Source organism: Rhea pennata, chromosome 5 (assembly GCF_028389875.1).
Source record: "Rhea pennata isolate bPtePen1 chromosome 5, bPtePen1.pri, whole genome shotgun sequence".
NCBI lineage: Eukaryota > Metazoa > Chordata > Aves > Rheiformes > Rheidae > Rhea > Rhea pennata.
In genome coordinates, this window is record NC_084667.1 from 41,177,680 (window position 1) to 41,196,748 (window position 19,069).

Sequence of the window (19,069 nt, forward strand, 5' to 3'; positions counted from 1 at the left end):
AAGACACCAGCTGTACCCCTGGGGGAAGAGAAACAGCTCACTTGAGCAATGCTGTACTCATATGTGGTAATATACATTTCATTAACTTTAATAAAAGCTTCACACCTTATGGATTTTCAAGGCTTCTTTGCCTCCCTCTTCCCCCAGTACTGAAAAACAGGACAAAACACATAAAGTATGCAAGTACAGTGGCAACTGGAAAAAGACAAAGGAAAAGAAACAACTCCCACCCCCCCTTAGTTACCAAAACAACACAAAAAGTGATAAAGTTTTCAAGATTAGCAAAAAGAGTTTTGACCGCAGAGTTTAGGGTGAGGGCTAGCTGCGTGCCCTGAGGAGGCTGCGTGCAGCGTGCATGCATGTTACTGTCCCCTGCTGAAGGTACACAGCCTTGCTCCAGGAAATAAGTCCATCGCTCCCAACCATTGCTGAAGAAGAGTCTTACTGAGTCAGGAGAGCAGAAACCTGCTGGCCATCCCATATCCTAGTTCTCTTGCCACAGGTGTGCAGAATGCAGTGAGACCCTCACATCATGGAACCTGAGCTGGCTACACTAGCGAGACTGGGAGCTGCTGCTGTACAGCTCCAGCAGCCCGGGACCTGCAGGGGCTGCAAAGCCCTTCCGAGAGAGGTAGGTGGGCAGGCAGTGCAAATTTCTGTGCTCCTGCAGCAACACTGCTGCAGGAGTAGTATATGGGCACATCTACCTGAAACACAGCGACTACCCCAGAGCCCTGTCCCAGGGCAGTCGTATTCCTGAGTTCCTCTGTCACTTTGCCCAATGTTGGCTCTGCTCTGGCCTGCATCCACACCTGGCCCAAAGTCAGAGTGCCAGGACCTGACAGACAACTGCTTTTACAAGCTTCCAACCTGCCACGCTATGCTCTCAAAGGCAAAATTCCCCACTCCCCCTGCTCAAGCTCTGTTTTGGGGCATAGGTGTTACACTGCCTGTGATTGCACAGGAGCATGCTGACACATGTCATCCACAGTGGCAAAGTAAGCAAAGGAACATTTTTTGACAGAACCAGACAGAATAACTGACTAAAACCACTGGAATTATTGACAAGAACCAAGAAAGTATCTTAGATCTGTTGCAGCTTTCCATTTTTAAAGAACTAAAGAAAGAAGTGAGAAGGCTTAGAACACAATCAAAGGACTTTATCCACTGCAGAGATCTCCATTACTTTCACTGAACACTAAACTGGGTTTGAAAGCAAAGAAGAGAGACCAAAGCCTTCCTACAGTCAGTTTGTACAGAGGCAGCACATCCCACCTGTCTTTGCAACTTTTTCACTAGGCATCAGTGCAGGAATGATGGCAACAACTCTCCTCTTTCTAAGGAGATTTTCCTCTTTGCTGTACAGCTCCAGCAGCCCGGGACCTGCAGGGGCTGCAAAGCCCTTCCGAGAGAGGTAGGTGGGCAGGCATCCTTTTTCTAAGGGTGCATCTCACCAGTGCTGCAAAATTCCCTAACTGCCAAGCCCACGCTTCTTCTGTGGAAGGGAGCTCAAATTCCCAGTCTTCCTCCCTGCATTCTGCCCAAACACTGGGGCAGAGCTAGGCTGGTTGAAACTTCTCCCCACGGAAAACAGACACATCCCCCCGGGCTCAGGCTCTGGGGGGACATAAAGGTGCACAATCTTCCCCCATCTCCCAGATCAGCAACGAGGGGATGAGAGTCAAAAGCCTCTTTAGAGAGAAAAATAGGACACAAAAAGAGACCACAACTTATTGAGCAGTGATTCCGCATTAAAACTTGAACAGCTTTAATGGCTTTATGTTTCTCAAGTAATGTGATGTGAAACAATAATAGGAAAGAGACAGGACCAACAGGTACTTCTCTCTTTTGCCCATCACCTTCTCTGACAGACTTCTCTACTCACTAAGCTTTTCCAGTTGGTTTATGCCAGCAGCAGCTAGCTGTATCTTTGCAAGAAATAGAAGCAAAAGTGGAGGAAAGGAGGGAAAAGGAGAACTTGGATGTTTGGTCCCAAGGAATGGCACATCTGCCAGTCACCCAGTCAAGAAAGAGATCTGCATCAGACCTAGCCAAGAAACCTCCTGACCTTGGCTAAAGAATCAGGCCTGCTCTACTGTTGTTTTTCTAGCAGTCCAAGAGCTCATATGCCTGAAGGCCAGTTCCTAAAGGCCACTACCAGAACAGCATTGAGGCAAAGTTGCACCTGGAAGAAACTCTCAGCCTAGATCTACATCTTAGGTTGGCACCAGGGAAGCTGTGGAAGAGTGGGAACTTTCCACAGCAACTTGGTAGGAAACATGCAAATGTGCAGCCTTAAAATCTGTCTGAGGCCAGCTGGTCCAGCAGAGATGCAGTTCCAAGCCAGATGCGGGCTGAGCTGACCTCTCCTGCCTGTCAAATGAAGCAGGTTTTTGGCCAACGCACATGGGCAGAGAACACACCTAGTTTGCAATGGCTGATGCTTAAAGCCAGCACAGTTCAGGCAAGTGTGTGTACATGGTTATTGAAGCCACTGTACTACTTGCAAGCTAAATAAATAAATAAAGTGTGGTTTGGACTACACAGGCACATCTGTTTACCCTGGCTAACGGGGAGAATGATGTGCCAGATGAGGTGTCTGTGTGGGCATGGAGGGAGATGGACAGGATGAATCTTCCTGGAGCTGGGCCTTCTCCTTGGGGCTTTCAGCTGCAGGAGATAACACAAGCCTTGTGCAACTCCTGCCCTTTGCCATGCCCTGGGGACACAGTCTGTGATATGAAGCACCAGTGGACAGGATTTCTGCGCAAGGAGGAACTGGTACATGTGGGATCCAATTTCATCATTTTAATGGAGCTGCTGGCTCAGTCATAAAGGCAACCTTCATGACTCCCATACCCAAAACACATTCCCTCAGACTCTGATGGCATTTAGATTTTTCTCCCCCATTGCTGCATATAGAAGCAACCCAGAGTGGGGGCATCACAATGTGGAAGTTAACTAAAGGCACCATCCTTTTGTGCCAAGAGGTGATCAGAGCCATAGTCAAGCCACATCCCTCCCTCTCCCACTACCAGCCAGCGCTGAGGGGGAACCAGACACAGGACACAGTTTGACTGACAGGGAACTCCAGTGGGCACAGACTGACAGCACAAACACAACACAGATGCCCATCTAACCGTTTGACTGGCTTGTCGTCCAGCGGGTAACTGCCTAGCACTGACCCTTTCTTCAACAGGGGCTTTTTGCTCTGAGGCGCCTGGAAGTTGAAAAGAGAAGGGACGAAGAATGTGGTTAGGAGCCAGGAACCTGACTAGTCCCAGTTCAGCCACTCATCATCTCTGCGACCACTTTGGCTGGAGCCCTTCCTGCCCCACAAGGTGCAGTGGGGTAGCCCAGCCTGAAGCTTTCAACAAAGGTGAGCTCAGAGCTAACTCTTCCTCAGTTCAGCTTGTTTAACTCATGCAAGAAGGCACCACTGATGCTGCTTTCCCCTTTGCCACAAAATACAGCAAAAATGATGGTGTCCAAAACTGTAGTCCTCAAGATAGCCAGAGCTGTCTTTTCTATGGCTTAACCTCTAGCTTGTGCCACAGCTGAATCTCTCTTTTCCCAGCTGCCCTTTTATTATGCCAATGATCTGTGGGAGACATCAGTTGCCTCTTCTCCAGAAGGTATCACTACCCTTTCACCTCAGCTACTCATCTACAGCTGCGCAGGTGCCACAGGAACAGCCTGCAACGAAGGAGACTGCTCTGCAAAGCACAGCGTACATGGGCTGCTTCACATGTGAAGTAAGTGAAGTAGGCACACTCCCTACAGCCAGCATTTACCAGCCTCCCAGAGAAGGAGAAAACAGAACAGCTCCTCTCACAATTATCCTCCCCCAGATAAAGCAGCTTTGTCATCCCCAGCAGAGTCAAAGACAAGCAGTTTGCCGAAGCTCATGCGGGAAAAACTGTAACAGAAGGGGGGATGACCCACCAGCTCTCCCAAATGCTGGGCTAAGGCCTAGCCTCTCTGTCTCACACAGCCAGGCCAACTGCTCTATCTGCCCACAAAATGTGAAATAAGATACAGTGTGGCAAGGTACCCACCACCCAGGCTCTGGGGGAGATGTGCTTCCTCTGTAAGTCTGTAGATTTTGGATATGTCCTCATAAGTTATTTCTGGAGGTAAGGGTGGGGAAAGAAGAAGATTCTGCAGCCTGCCAGATCGGTTTTAGGCTGACTAAACACCTGCAGACAGCTGGTGATAGGCCTTCCTTCATGCTGCCCACAGACCAAGGGAAGACTATAAAGATTATTCCTTCAACAACCTCCAGGCTTATTTTAACAGGCAAAAATTTAAAAAACTGCTCCATGGGCCAGAACTTCCAGAATACCTTTACCACAGTGCAATACAACAAAAGGAGATACTCTGGACTTCATAGAGGACCTTACCCAACTGGGAACTTAAAGAAAAAATCCAAAACATTTACTGCATATAAAACTGATGTTTAGGAAAAGCTTCAGACACAGAAGCAATCCAGCACTGAGAGCCATCTCTCAGCAACTTCATTTCCAGGAAAAGGGAAGAGGAAGTGGTTTAAAACAATCAAGGAAACCCACAAAGAGAAACAAACCCACACACCTCTAGTGTCCTACAGCCAACAAACACATGACCTTGCTGGTTGTACTTGGTGCTGCCTGGCTCTGGATTGTTGCAAGAGGCTCACAACTGTGGAGCACACATCTTCCAAGCCAAAGGACCCTCAAGTCTGTAGTGACTCATCTGCCAGCACTGATATTAGGCTGTGGTTCAACCAATCAGTGATTTTCCAGTGGGCATGGAGGAGGAAGCTTTCAGGGTTTGTGCTGGGAACAGCAGGCTCAGTCAGGGGCACTTTCTAGACACGTGGGAACAAGAAAATCACATTACATGAGCCACTAGAGGCTCAGATGAGCTGTAACCTTCAGGCAACCTGCTACTGCATTGCCCTACTTAAAGCAAAGTACGTACCTGGGGGAGAAAGAAGAAACAACTGGGTGCATTTTCCCATTGGTTCTGCCATGCTTTATTGGCTTGCCAGGTTTATGTAACATTTGGTTTCACAGGGATGGTAAAAGGAGATGCAACACTGCAGTTGTACAACACACAATGCCAAAGATTCCACAATGACAACATACATACAGGCATTTTGGATGGGAAAGAAAATAAAAGCATCTTCTGGTTTGTCAGCAAAATGCAAATACATGTTTGGTGTAGTTAAAATCCCCAAACACCCCTCACAAGCAATGGACATGAAGTTTGCTCACTCAGGACAAGCCCTTAGTCACCACACCGGATGCAAACACAGCCAGATGGTGCAGAAAGAGCCTGTAACCCCGGGATCTAAAGGGCACCTGCAGCCTAGTTTGTGCACAGGCAGCAACAGCTGCGGCCTGTGATGTGGCTACCAAGGGAAAACGTGCTCCACAGCACTAGGGGGCCAGGCCTGCCCACCCTGGCAAGGCCAGAAACTCTTACAAAGAGTAAGGTATTAAACCAGGCACTGAGAAGTGCAAAGGAACAGTGGCTGGGTTGCTGTCAGCCACATACAGCCCAACACTCCTTCCAACCACTTCAACATCTTTACCATGAAAGAACCACTGTTCATCACACCTTCATTTCACAGAAATAACAAAATTCTTCCCATCACTGACAGAGGGTATTGAGGACATACATAGCTTTAAAGGCTAAAAAGAAATCTATATTCTGTGCTATGGAGCATGCCACACACCAGGAACCCACATCAGAAAGCCAGACCACCCTTTTTTGCTGCTGCAGGGAATTATTGTTATTTCTTGTCCCTCTTACAGTAGGACAGGCTAGAAGGCAGATCTTCTGCATGTGCTAGATGATAGCAGCATCTCTGCAATCCCTTGGATCCCTGCTTTCCTGCAGATTGAAATGAGAATGGCCAACAGGTTCTGGCTGTCAAAGGAAAAAACCTTATTCCAGCACAAGTTTGATCAGCCCAGCATAACCCAGCCTTGCCAGGTGAGCAATGCTAGTAGCTGGAGTTCACCCTGCTGCTCCATCCCTACTGCCTGCTCAGGAAGGAGAAGGATGAAAGCATCTCCTCTGTGCCATAACTATCTCCTGCCAGGCTCTCTCTTAGACCCATCTGCAGCTGTCCTGCCCTGGGCAGGTCCTAGCAGTGGAGAAGACATGAGAGGACAGGAGAGGTACACCAGCTTTGCACACACCCAGGCACCTACCTGAACTGCAGTGTCCGCAAGCCTCCCAGCCCACCCACAGGAACCTAGAAGCTGCTGTAGCTTTACACATGGAAAGAGGAGAAAGCACCATTTTCTTTGCCTATTTGCACTGGACTCTGCAACAAAGTAACTGTGTTTATTACTTTTCCAGAGGAAGCAGTAAGCTCTGGCATGCGCACATGTAGGCACACAGACGCACATGCATGCACACACAAAACACACCACATCTCTAAAAATAAAAGATCTCCCTTCCGATTTCAGAAACGCACACACACAGACAGGCACACACACCTCACCTCTTTATGATATTTACTGAAGTTACTCCCCTGAACAGAAAGCAGCTGTGTAGAGACTTCACCCAGCAAGTGTTCCCCAAAAGGCTAAAGGGCAGCTCCTGTCCTACCTGCGCCCTGTCCCTGGGCCTGCTTTCATAATCCTCCACACACGAGCCACAAAGGACATGTCTCATCTCTTGTGGCTACTACTGGCTGTCATCACTGCAAGAAAGCTGCTTCCAGGCCTTCAAGTGGAGCACGATGGCAGAGCAGGGAACGGTACATGGTAGCAGGGATGGGTCCAAAGAAGGGCACAGAGCAGAAATGTAATTAAAAATAAATCCCATCCCCATATTTATCTTAGAAGCTGGGAAAGACCAGTGACATAGTTGACTGTCCCAGACGTTCCCCAGGGCCAACAACTGCTCATATTCCAAGCAGGCTCCCCACTTCCTCCTAGTCCTTTGATACAAGGCTCAATGCTGCATCTCCACCACAGCAGAGTTCACAGGAACGAGGTGGCTGCCCCAAAAGGAACTTCTGAAAACATCTGCTATGAACTCAGGGCTCACAGACAAACTCTAAAACCCTCCCATCCTCCTGCCACCTCCAGTGCAGCTGGCCCCGTATCTGGGAATACATCTTCTTCACCACCAAGCTCCAGCGATTCATCCAGCTTCTCTACCCTCCTCACATGTACTCAATGCCTGTCACAAAATGCAGGCCTAGCACATGCAGCACCCCACTGCAGCCCCACAGAGGGTTATGTTGCAGTCCCAGGCCAGTGTGCCTTGGTTTGAACCTGGGCAGCTGGAGAGAGCAAATAGCAGAGCTTTTCTCCAGCTCAGAGAGAGGTGCTGTGAAGTCTGTATTCATGCACTACACCAGCCTTCGTGAGCTCAGGTCATTGTCCCCCGTGGAAGTGACAAGCTCCCGAGTGGTGACAGCAATAGCAGCAGATGAAAGGAGGGTGCTTAGGAATTAGGATTTTCTTTCTTAGACTAACCAGCTTCTTGGCTTCAAAAGTGTCTCGCTCATCTCGAAGTTTCTTGTTCATCTCTCTGCTCCAAAGGAAGACACAAGGAGAGACACAAAGAAGCACTCATTAAAAATGAAGTAAAGACCAGCATTTGAATGCGAGGAAGGAGAGGGAGATTGGGACACTGATGAAGATGCTCTTTATTGCCAGACAGGTTGGGACTCCCACTTGTCCCAGCACAGTTAATAGGCTTCACATGGCCCCCTAGTCAGCAGGAAAGACTAAATCCCTCCATTGGAGGGATTAGTTGGTGCAGTAACACAGCCTGTGCTCTGTGGGAGCTGATCAGATTGCACAATACTGTCTGGCCCCCAGAAAACTGGCAGCGTGCGAACACTGCTTGAAAACACTCCCACAGCTTTTCATGGAGAGAATGAGCACAGTGCTGAAACCTCAGCACTGCTGCTGAACCAGCATATAAGCTTAGCAAGAAAGAGACCATCAGAAAGAAACCGCAATTCCCCATTCCCACCCCTAACCATGCCATTGACTTTGTCAGCCAGACTCCTGAGAACAAGCAAGCAGGGTTTGAGTCTGTCTGTTATATACCAAGGGTTCGGTATCTCCCACTACCCTTGTTTTTACCTGAGGAGCTCCAACTGCCGAAGGAGGCTCTGTTTCTCTTTCTGCATGTTCTTGGAGACTCTAAACACATCCCTGGGTGAAAGAAATTTTAAAAGTGGAAGTCAATGGGGCAAGAAATACAAAGCTCCCTTTCGCAAGGACACTCAAGGCATTTGCAAAGATACAGGCCTGCCCTTTCCTAGGATGTTGCAGTGGAAGAGGTATGGCCACGAGAGCCACTCTTCTGCTCTCCTTCTGTGTGAGGGTAGGTAATCCATTTCCCCCTTTTTGCCCTCCAGTTTCCTCAACTGCTAGACATTGGAAGAATGCTTACTGCCATCTGGAACTGAAACATCTCAATGAAAGGCTGTTGGGTATTATCAGATAAAGCTCCAAAACAGAAACACAAGTAATTAGCATAGGATCTGTAGAAACTTTGCAGATATGATGGTGAACTGGAAAATACAACGAGAAAAAGCCTTCTTTAGACACAGACGCTTTTTTCATAGTGCTTTTATAGCCAAATATCAATGAACAAATTCATTGCCCACCATAGGCATGTGAGAGGTAGCAGTACCACTCCCTGTTTAGGATTGTAAGATCACAGGGGTTACTTATCTTTCTCAAGAAGAGACAGACAATCCTCTGACAGGATGAAAGTTTCTAATTAGAGATCCTTGTTCTTTAATTACTTGCACATCCTTCTCCTCTGCCTGGGCCCCCATCCAGACAACCCACCCTCTTGCCCATCCCCACCTGTGCTTCCGCTCCTGTTCAAGCTGGGCCTCTTTCTGGAGCTTCTGTAATTGCCCCTTTGCTACCTCCAGCTCCCATTTGCTTTTCTCCAGCTCTTCCAGGAGGTTTTCATTCAGGTGCCGGAGCCTTTCATTCTGTACCCGGGTCTCCAGCTGCTCTGAGTTCAGAGACTGTAGTTGATGTTCCAGCTGCAAGGGGAGAAGAGGAAGAGGAGGAAGGATTAAATACAGAGAGGAAGGGATTTGTGTTACAGCTGTAATTGAGAATACGATTACCAGTAGTATCAAGAAGATGAACAGAAAACAATTATTTTTCATCATTGCCAGCACTGGGGAGCAAGCAATGCAATTAGTCAAGCATAGCTAAGCATGCACTTCAGGCAGCATGAGGAACTTGATGCAGATTGCAAATATGGGCGAAAGAAGTACTAGAAAAAAAATGGGCAGAGGGAGGCAAAGTTGTGTTTGTAAGAAGTTTTAAGTACAGGTGTTGAGAGTCAACTTCTGGGTTAGGGACTTCCTGAGCATGTGGTAGGTGAAAGGTGGATGTATTGAAGTGTAGTAAGCATGTCTCACTACACAGGCCCTACTTTAAATATTGACACATGGAAAGTCAAGCAAGCAAGCTCCTGTGAGAGACAGGACCTTAGGCTAGAGGGACCTTCATTTTGTCCCAGTGTGTTGTTTTTATACCACTGGAGAACAGTTCCACTCTAGACAGTGCAACGAGACATCAGCACAACTAACAAGCCTGATTTGGGAAGTTCAAAGCCTGCTGTCCTGTATTCAGCCAGTGACTTGATTCATCACAACGTAAAAAATGGCTGGCATAGCCTGGGAAAGGGTCAAGGACAGAGTCGTAGCAGTCAGACACACTTCATTTCAGATGATGAGCAAGGCATTGCTGGAAGGATGGTACTGACTCTTCAGGGTTGAGCCACCAATTACAGCCAACTAGGGCCCTTTGCTGAACTCGGTGCTATGCAAAAATTATGGTCCCCATCTGAGCACTTATAGCCCAAACAGAGAATGATACAATCGTGACTTTACAACCAGAGAGGAGCACTAGGAGCCAGTTCTGGTCAGTGCTGTAGGCAGGAGAGTCAGCCTCCCCATGACTCAAGGCCAGAGGGCTGCGACAGAGACAGCAGCATGAGCAGAACGCAGGACCAGAAATCATGTTTCCTAAATCTCACTCAAAAAATTCTCCCAGCTTACAGCAGCCCACTCCTGCATCAGGATCACAAAGACTGACAGCATGTTGGCTGGGACTGTCAAAGAGCTTGTGAGAATTGAACAGTCAATATCTACAGTTGTGGTCAACCTGGCGGAACAGGCTCCTGTTCTCAGAAGTTTTGAGTACAGAGCACAGCCCTCTAAATATCATGTGTGACAACTTCTTACCACCTAGAAAGTTAAGCAAGGGCACAGAGAGATGTGATCTCAGCACAGAACAAGGTCTCTTGCAGAAACTCATGCATACTTTTTTGCATCTTCAGTTAAACCCTTGACGGCAAACTAAACCAGTACACGATGGCACAAGCTAAGTGCTTTTCCCCTTGCTGCCCTGCTCTCAGCAAACAACAGTCAGGAAGGGGAGTGAACAGAGCTAACCTTTCCCACATTCTTAGAAACACCAGCCCCACGTCTCTCCCAGCTGAGGTTACAAGCATAAGTCACGCTCAGCTCTGCCTGGGGACTTCCAGTCCTTTGGACCATACTCTGGCACTGGAGTCCAGACTTGGAGAATCAGCAATACCATCCCATAGCCTTTAGGTCTTCAGAAAGCCAGGAGACAGACTTTCAGTAAAACTCCTGTCCCTCTCTAAGAAGTCTCTATCACACAAATCTTAACCCATTTTATGTTGTATGTAGTCTGAATTGATACCACAGAACAGTACACTCATGATACTAGACTTTCACCACCAGAGGGACCTGATTATCCACACAGTTTGGTATAAGCCTCAGAGTTAAGAGCATTAGAAATGACCATTTTGGTCAGAATAAGGGTTCATCTGGCCCAGTATGCCATGACCATTACTTACTATGGTCCACTCCCCTCAAACATCCCAGCATCTACAGTCCTTGGATTAGGGATGCTAGAGGCTATATGTCTGTCTATTTCTCCTTTTTGTACCTATTTATGAGCCTATTGCCCATTAGTTTGACCAGTCCCTTTTCAAACTGCTGATACTGTCTGCCTCCACAACTTCCTGCAGCAACAAATTCTAGAAGTTCACTGATCTCCTGCAAAAGAACTTTCTTTTAAATCAACATCATACCAGCCTCATCAAGTCTCCCCCAGCTCTGCTGGTACAGGGCTTAGGGGATAACAATTCCACACGTACCTTATCCGCCATCTTCCGATACCGTAAAATTCAGTTATATCCTTCCTTAGTCTTCTCCTCTCCAAAATGACATCTAAACTTTTCTAGTCTCTGCTCATAAGATGCTCCATCATCTGCTCTGCTATCCAGCTCTGCTTATAAGACACATCCTGCATCATAAGATGCTCCATCTCCTTAAGCATTTTAGTTTTCTGTACCCTCACACCTCAAATAGGATGAAGTGGAGTTAGAGGAGAACAGAGTTGCACAAGCACTTGAGAAATACGCACACAGAGGCTGTGGGTAGCAGGAAAACATCCTCTATCTCATTCTCAATATCCTTCCTTATAGCACTCCAAACTCTGCTGGCTTTTCTGGCTGCTGCACACTGTGCTGGTGTTTTGAGAGAACTGCTATTTCATTCATATCACAGCTAGGTACCCAACTGGGAAACTCTGAGTTGTCAGCATCTTTCAGGTACCTCCCACAGCTTATTTCTCCAGGAGTCATGCCTGAGTTCTTCAGAAGAAAAGGAAGACGCTTAGAAAGCATGTTCCTGTACAAATACACACACCAGGGATAGCAGGCCAAAGGAAAGTTTCTTGTTTGATCTCTTTGGTGACTGATTAATCAATATATCATTAAGTGTTGAAATGCAAATGTACCATATTTACAGCTCTAATTGTCACAGAACTGCTAGGCTGTTTTGTTTAAGCTAGATGCAGTATTTTTTTATCCTGGGTTATTCTGGTGCAGCCAGAAAACACAAACTAGAGAGATTTAGCTCTTGCAAGTCTATACACAGCTTTCTTACATGCTATAGAAGGCTCCAAACTTGCTTCTAAATCTTCACCCAGTCTTCCTTGCTTAATAAAGTTATTTTCCAGCTGATGGGAGGAGTACAAGAAAAGAAACCAAAACAGATAAGAAAATGAGTGTGTGGAAAGGAAATATTTGCAGGCAGCCATTACAGCTGAAGAGAAATCAATCCCCTCCAACACCTGCAGAGAACTGGACTAGCTAGTACCAGCTCTCAGCAGATGAGGGCTTAGCAGAAAGACACCAGAAGGTGGTACACTTCTTTAGGAAGGCCTTAGGGCCCTGTTACCTTCTTCTGGCGATAGAGGATTTTCTCCAGCTCCTGCTCTTTGCTACATAGTTCCTTCTGAAGCAGGTTACTCCTGTCATGTCTCAGTGCTTCCTGCAGAGGAAAATGTACATGAGTATGCATTCAACACCCAGCACAGTAAGAGCTGTTGCTTGGTCAAATAAGCCACCAGCCGTTTTTCAGACCAGAGAAAGTTTGAGGACTCTCCAGCCAAGAGAGATGATGCACCTGGCAGACCAGCCTCTCCCTTTCTGCTTTGATCTGTTGCTCCATTTCTTCATAAAGGCACCTGACTTCTCGGTCATGGTCTGTCTCCTTCCTACAAAAGGAAGGGGGCACAGGTCAGGAGCAATAAAGGGAATACAGAAAGAAAAGAGGAGAGGAGAGGAGAGTGCAGAAAGCTTCCTACTAACAGCTGAGTTCAAAGTAAGTACAAGATTTTAGCTGGACCAAGTGTTATGGGTTGGCATTAATACAAAACAAATCTGTGGGGATCAGATCAAGATAGAGTCATTCGATTCACAAAAAAAACCCCATCTCCCTCTGTCTCTACTGGCGTATGAGGCTGAACTTAACAGGTCAGATTGCATCAGCTGGTTCCTGGCAGCAAGCGGTCACGATGTTCTCCTCACCGTTTCAGTGCCTGCTCCATGGACTCTTTCTCATGATGCGCCTCCCTGATGTACGATGAAACACGCAACAGAAACTCCTCAAAATTGGATAAGAGCTCTGGACGCTCCTTTCGTAGCCGGGCCCAGAGTTCCCGAACCTCGCTTGGACTGGAGCAAGTGTATAAGAAAGAAGGAAAACAAATGAGTTTCTGTGTCATCATATGGATTGTTATTCCAATTCCAACATGCATTCAAGGACAGACAGACTGCTCTTCTACCATGACCTTCTGGATTACACCACCACAGCAAAGAGGGAGGAAAAATAGCAAGTGAGTGATGTAGAGCAAGATCTACTAGTCGCCTATGCAGCAAATATAGAATGACTATTTTTCAACTATTCAATAATAATACATTTGGTGTGTAAACCAAGATTTGAAGATGTGAACATCCAGCAAATTTGTTGTGAGCTGTGATCAAGCAGCAAACTATTATAATCCAAGGATTTTAGCATACATCACCTAAGTGTAGTCCTCACGCCAGGACTGTACTGGTGGATAAAAAAATAAAAAATATTTTTAAAAATTAAAAAAAGATTAACAAGCATGGAAAGTGAAGCAGTAGCAAAAGAAGCAAATTTCCCAAGGTGTCACCTCAAGTTTGGACTACAGGAAGCCCTGAAAACCCAAAGTCTTGCCTTTCAGAGCCTGCAATAACCATTACACTGTTCTGGCATTTAATTCATCACAACTAGAACATAGCACTTATAAGCTGACTCTTTCCCATACAGTCTCTTAAGTCAGCAGGGACTGAGACTACCCCTCATGCTTCTCTTCAGAGGTTTCTTGGGGAAAATCTTTTAAACCTATGACACACTTTGCAGGAACTGCCATTAAATGTACAAAATAATTACGCTCATAGATATTATTTGGGTAGATATTTTTCTTTGTGTATGTATTTGTCTTCCTTAATATTCTTTGTGCAAAAACAAAAAACACACCAAGCCCTTGATATCCCCCATCACCATTACAAGATATTCTCCCTTTTTTTTTCTCCTCGAGTTGAAAGTTACTAATACTTCATCAAAATCTTATTCTTTAGGTAACAGAAAATATCCAGTTCCATTTATAAATAAACCCATCCTTTTTTCAGCAAAAACAACGAAGGCAGGCCAGCTCTCTACACCACTGCCAATTAGCTTCTGTTTTGCGTTAATTCTTTACAACAGCTGGCTTGGCCCAAAAGCTTCACATGAAATAGCTACTGAACTCATTGCAAAAAACCGCAAGTAAGTGGTCAAAATAAAACACAGGATAATCCCACTTCAAGACCTGATGTTTCTCAAAGCAGAGTTGTAAAGGAGCAGTGACTATTTATCCAGGACAGCACTACCGTCTTTCACAGTGTCATTCCATTACTTGAGGCATATCAGCCTCCCAGAACTTTTTGTAACAGGAGGAAAAGCTTAGCCTTAGAAGAAACATGCAGGTGTTTTGCATCATAATGCAAATTGTGATGAGAGAAATGAAAGAAGAAATCTGTTTTGTGATAATGCATCTCTGCAAGCAGCAAGCTCCTGCTCTCTCAGCTTCCAGCAGCCATAGTCCCTACATGGGACAGGCTGTTCCCTGCAAACTTGCCACACTGCTGGACTACAACGCCTGAAGGACAGGGCTGCCACAGACTCAGCTGGGCCACCCCACACAAATGTCAAGGCTCAGGCGAGCATCCCTTGCCCAGCTTGGCCTCTCACCCTTTTCAAGACCAGCCCTTTGAGGCAGCCCTTTGAGCACTGCTCTTTCATGCAGACTCTTAGTTTTAAGATTGTCTGAACATATGTGAACAATCACACACCATTTTGGAAAAGACAGCACTTGTCCTCCTCACCTTATCTAAACCTCACATACTTGTTTTAATTTGCTGTGTGCAGGTGATTCCAATTGCTACATTTTACAACTGTAATATGAATTTATAGTTTGGAAAGCTCTTTGAGAAAAGCACTACACTAAAGGCAGCTGATAATTGTTTTATGAGACAACTCAGACTTCACTGCATTTGCTACTGAGCGTATGAGAACACAAGTCTAGAAGACAAAAAGCCCAAACTGCTTCAGAGAACAAGCAGCTCTCTCCACCTCCTTGGTCTTTGCTGGTACTCTGAAGTTTTGGCATTGCAAGATCAAGGCAGAGCAGAAGTGAAGCCATCAGCTTCTTCAACTTACTCATCAAACACTTGGGCTGCTCCGAGCTGCTCCATCATGGAACAAAATCGTTTCTCTTCATCATCATCTGCCGGATCCAAGTCATCTGACCAGCCTGACTCAAAGGTCTCCTCGTGTCTGGAGTGATCTGTGCTCCCAGCTCCTTGACACAATTCAATTCCTATTAACTTTCCTGGTGGAAGCAGACAGGAAGAAAGGGGGGGAGAAAGAAAGGTAAGTTGGACATCATTTATTTGTGTGCTATTTAAGTGACAACCTGACATGGCTCCATGAGAATCTGCCAACATGCTGCTATTGTTGAACACAGCTCTTTCTCAGTAAAGAGCCTCTGTTCTAACATCCTGAGCTATGTCAGCTTCCAACCTGCAATGCTGGGGTTGAAACAGGCTTCCAGCCTAACAACAGGCTCTTCTAGCACTGCTCACACCCTGGCTGAGATGATATACCACCCTTGGCCTTGGAGTTTCAGCATGTGAAACACTTGGCATTAGCTCACTTTACTCCAGTGGAGGAGCACTGCAGTCTATTTGCTGATAGTTCCCAGTCAAGGGCCATGAGATCCCTCTAAGACTGCAAGCCAGGCACCGAATACATCTGGGCCTCTGGTTCCCCAGCTAAAATACTGGGAGGGTGGTGGGGAGAGATAATTACCCTTCCCTTCTCACATGCCACATCTCTTCCGACTGAAGCGCTACAGGGCAAGAGCTGCCTCTTGCTAGGCATGTGTACAGTGTCTGAACAAAAAGCAGTTAATCTCTGAACACCCCCTCCTGCCCACATAAGGATGGCTTCCAGATATCCAGATCCTGTTTCACACTGAGATATTAATGCCATGAGAACTTCATGCTATTCAAAGAATGTGACAAATATTGGTATTGGAGAACAAATTCTGCTTAAGGAAACAAATCAAGCAATTCTCTCTAGAACTCGGCCCTAATCCTATATACAGAGACCAGACCTTCATTAGGAACTACTCTTCCTTTCTAAAATAAATCTGCTTGGTCCAGAAGGCAGAGGTGACATCCAAGCCACAGGGCCAGGTGCCAAGGACTTTAAGAGCATGGATGAGGACATGAAGCTGCTCTTAGAGGAAAAAGTCCAAAGCCTGTGTACCTTAAGTCACTTAACTCCATCACTCCTAGCTCCAAGCTAAATTTCATTACTGCACCCTTTCTATTAGCTACTTTTAATGCTGTGAAGAGTCATCTGTAAAAAGATGATCTGTAAAGTTCTACAAAAAGAGAGTGCTGAGGTTTTATTTGATGTGAGCTCCTTTTCCCTCACCATCTTCCCTCTATCTGTGCTCTGACACCAAGAACTTGGCCCAACAATCAGGCAGTTTGCCCCACTGTGCTTCCTTCTTCTCCCAGGCAGCTACAGCTTCTCTGTACCCTGACTGCCTGCTAGAAACCTGCGAGGCTCAAAGCCAGTCCAGTCCAACATAAAATGCTTGGATTTACAATAGATTTCTCCCAATACAGGCAGTAATGCAGAAGGATGGAGCTTCTCTCTTGCTCTTAAAATCATATGCTAAAAAAAAAAAAAAGCTTACGACGTGGACAGACAGGCCTAACTCCAGCTTAAAACTTGAAGACTTAGTTATTTAAGGAGATGGGCTTGGATTAGGCATTTTGAACATCTACTTTAAAGAAAGAGTTATCATCGCTCTTCTATAGCTGGGAAAATTGAGGTAGAGAATGATCTGAAGATTAGTTTGACATCCCAAAAGGATCTCATAAATTGCTTTAAGCAACAATATGCCAGGGCAAATTTGTGAGTTAGAAGCAAAGCCTGAAAAGGATTCAGGGAAGCCAGACACAAAGGGTGACCATAAGGAAAGAAATGCAGAAATGAACTGTTTTGTCTAGCCAGAGTAAATCCCATGGAGTTAGGCTGCCAAGACAGCCTGTCAACTTGTCCTGTTTCAGGTTTACTGAGAAGGGTCAGCCAGGAAGGTTGGCACAAAGAGAAATCTCGCCTGCCCGTGCCAGCAAAAGCACTGAGACAAGTACTCTTCTGATTCCTGTCCATGGCTATGGCTGTGGCAAACATCCCAACAACGAAGGCTCAGTAGATACCAAAGTGCCCAAATGGCGCCTGTTCACCCTCCATACAGAGCAGGGCAGAAAAGCCCATGCTGTCAAGATGACTCCTGTTTCTGAGGAAGCACCAGACACAAGGCTTCACACCTGCAGCAGGTACATCAGGTAGAAACAGGCATAGTTGTCAGGCATTCTGTGGATTTGCACATTCCCACAATAGACAGGTCTGAAAAAGCTTTCTACATTTATTCTGAGGAAATCTTTACAGCTTCTCTTTTCAGAAGTGGCTGTTTCTGGTTATTCAAATTGAAGCACCAAAAAGGCAGCCCCCCAGCTGGGAAAAAGCCCTTGGCAGTGACAGTCTGAGCAACCAGGACACAGCAGCTCGAGAGGCTCTTTAATCATCTCTGAAAATCCTAAATTATGTATGTCCATTTGCTGTGTTCTGATCCTGATGCCTCCACAGATCCAAGCAACTCAGCTAAGGAAGGGGTAAGGCGGTGCAGGTTTCCTGAGAGCCAGCAGCCAGCTAAGGCAACTGAGCACCCACAGGTAATTATTGCTATGGTCACCTCTCTTCTTTTTCCACCTCTCACACTGTTTGTAGTGCTAGATGATGACTTAAGTATAAGATTAGCGTTCCTCTAGTGTTTGGTAAAGACACAGTGAGAGAAAAGCAAATCTTATTTGTCAGTGTTATCCTACTAACAGGACTTTTACTAATTCTTTGGACACCACTGCATAAACCAACTGGACAGAGACAGTTACCAATAGGCATATTTCTGTCCTCTCACAAAACAAGAGTCTCTGTCCAAATGAACTGTTGATCACACAGCCAGATACATACTGCAACCACCTCTATCAGGAAAGGCTCAGAGCCTGGCTCTACCAAATGGACAGGTAACAGCCTTGGAACAAGCAGATGCAAAGCCTCAGGGAAGGGGACAGCAGGTAAAGAGGCTATTATATACACACCTCTCCCCAAAAATATTCATGTAAACATGGGGCATTGTGCTGCACAACTGGTATGGCTTCAGCAAAACAGCAGAACAACTGTATATTCTACTTTCTTGCTAACATAAAACACCTTGATACAGACATTTTCCTACCTCTTTTTTGTGCAGTTCTTACCTAGTCCCATGCTGAACTCCACAGGTGTGAGGTATCCATTATTATTTTGTTCCAAGCTGTCAAAAACAGTCTCCAGCTGCTCAGGTGTAAGGGGGAGTTCATTCTGGAGCCGCTACAGAGATAGAAGAAGGAACAAGATGAAGGCATGACTCAAGTCTTCCACATGACTCGCTCTGCCTCTGCTGTCCCCAGTGATGTGCCCTTACAGCAGCGCATCCTGTCGGGGATGCGACAGTCTGCCAGGAGAGCTGAGTCATGACACAAATGCCTGTTTGGGCCCACTGACATGGCAATACTTTCCATTACTGGATGATTCAGCCAGGATTGCACAGAGGGAACCTCAGCTTATTTGGTTTGTAGGGAACTCAGCCCTCTTACTCCCTCTGGTTCAGACCTCCTCCCTGTAGGTCACTGCCTGCCTGACCACCGCTGTGACAAAGGTGGCCACACCGAAGGGCCCACCAGCCTCCCCAGGCACTGCTCCACCTAAAGGAGCTCTCAGCATGGTGTGGCAGGTGCCAGCTCCATCACTGCAGCCAGAGCGGGACCAAGGGCTTATGATTTGGAATCCAGAGTGCCTGGATTCAGTTACCAGTTCTGGCAGGAAACCCACTGCAGATCATAAGCAAGAGATTCAGTTCACATCCAAGTTATCTTTCTTCTGTCATCTCCTGTCTGTTGGATTTGTATCATTATTCCTAATATACAGATAAGGAACAGATGAATTTCCCCTTATAACAAATGTCCATTTAGCAGGAAGAGCTCCCCTACAGAGCTTCAAAATAACAAGTACAGC

The 19,069-nt window shown here is 46.3% G+C and overlaps 1 protein-coding gene across 8 annotated transcripts in view; it reads right to left on the bottom strand.

Moving 5' to 3' along the window:
• Nucleotides 1-4,993: 4,993 nt before the first annotated feature.
• CRACR2B (calcium release activated channel regulator 2B) overlaps nucleotides 4,994-19,069 on the bottom strand; it is a 36,914-nt gene continuing 22,838 nt past the window's right edge. For 6 of the 8 annotated variants that reach the window (XM_062577503.1, XM_062577501.1, XM_062577504.1 and 3 more), the window contains 8 exons: nucleotides 18,274-18,385; nucleotides 15,101-15,272; nucleotides 12,904-13,050; nucleotides 12,500-12,590; nucleotides 12,272-12,364; nucleotides 8,838-9,025; nucleotides 8,103-8,174; nucleotides 4,994-7,539 (listed from right to left, as the gene is read on the bottom strand). In XM_062577503.1, coding sequence (XP_062433487.1) covers nucleotides 7,383-7,539; nucleotides 8,103-8,174; nucleotides 8,838-9,025; nucleotides 12,272-12,364; nucleotides 12,500-12,590; nucleotides 12,904-13,050; nucleotides 15,101-15,272; nucleotides 18,274-18,385 — 1,032 coding nt within the window. In that variant the 3' untranslated portion in view covers nucleotides 4,994-7,382. Of the gene's footprint in view, nucleotides 7,540-8,102; nucleotides 8,537-8,837; nucleotides 9,026-12,271; nucleotides 12,365-12,499; nucleotides 12,591-12,903; nucleotides 13,051-15,100; nucleotides 15,273-18,273; nucleotides 18,386-19,069 lie in introns of all 8 variants that reach the window. The other 2 variants (XM_062577502.1, XR_009958598.1) reach the window with 2 other exon arrangements.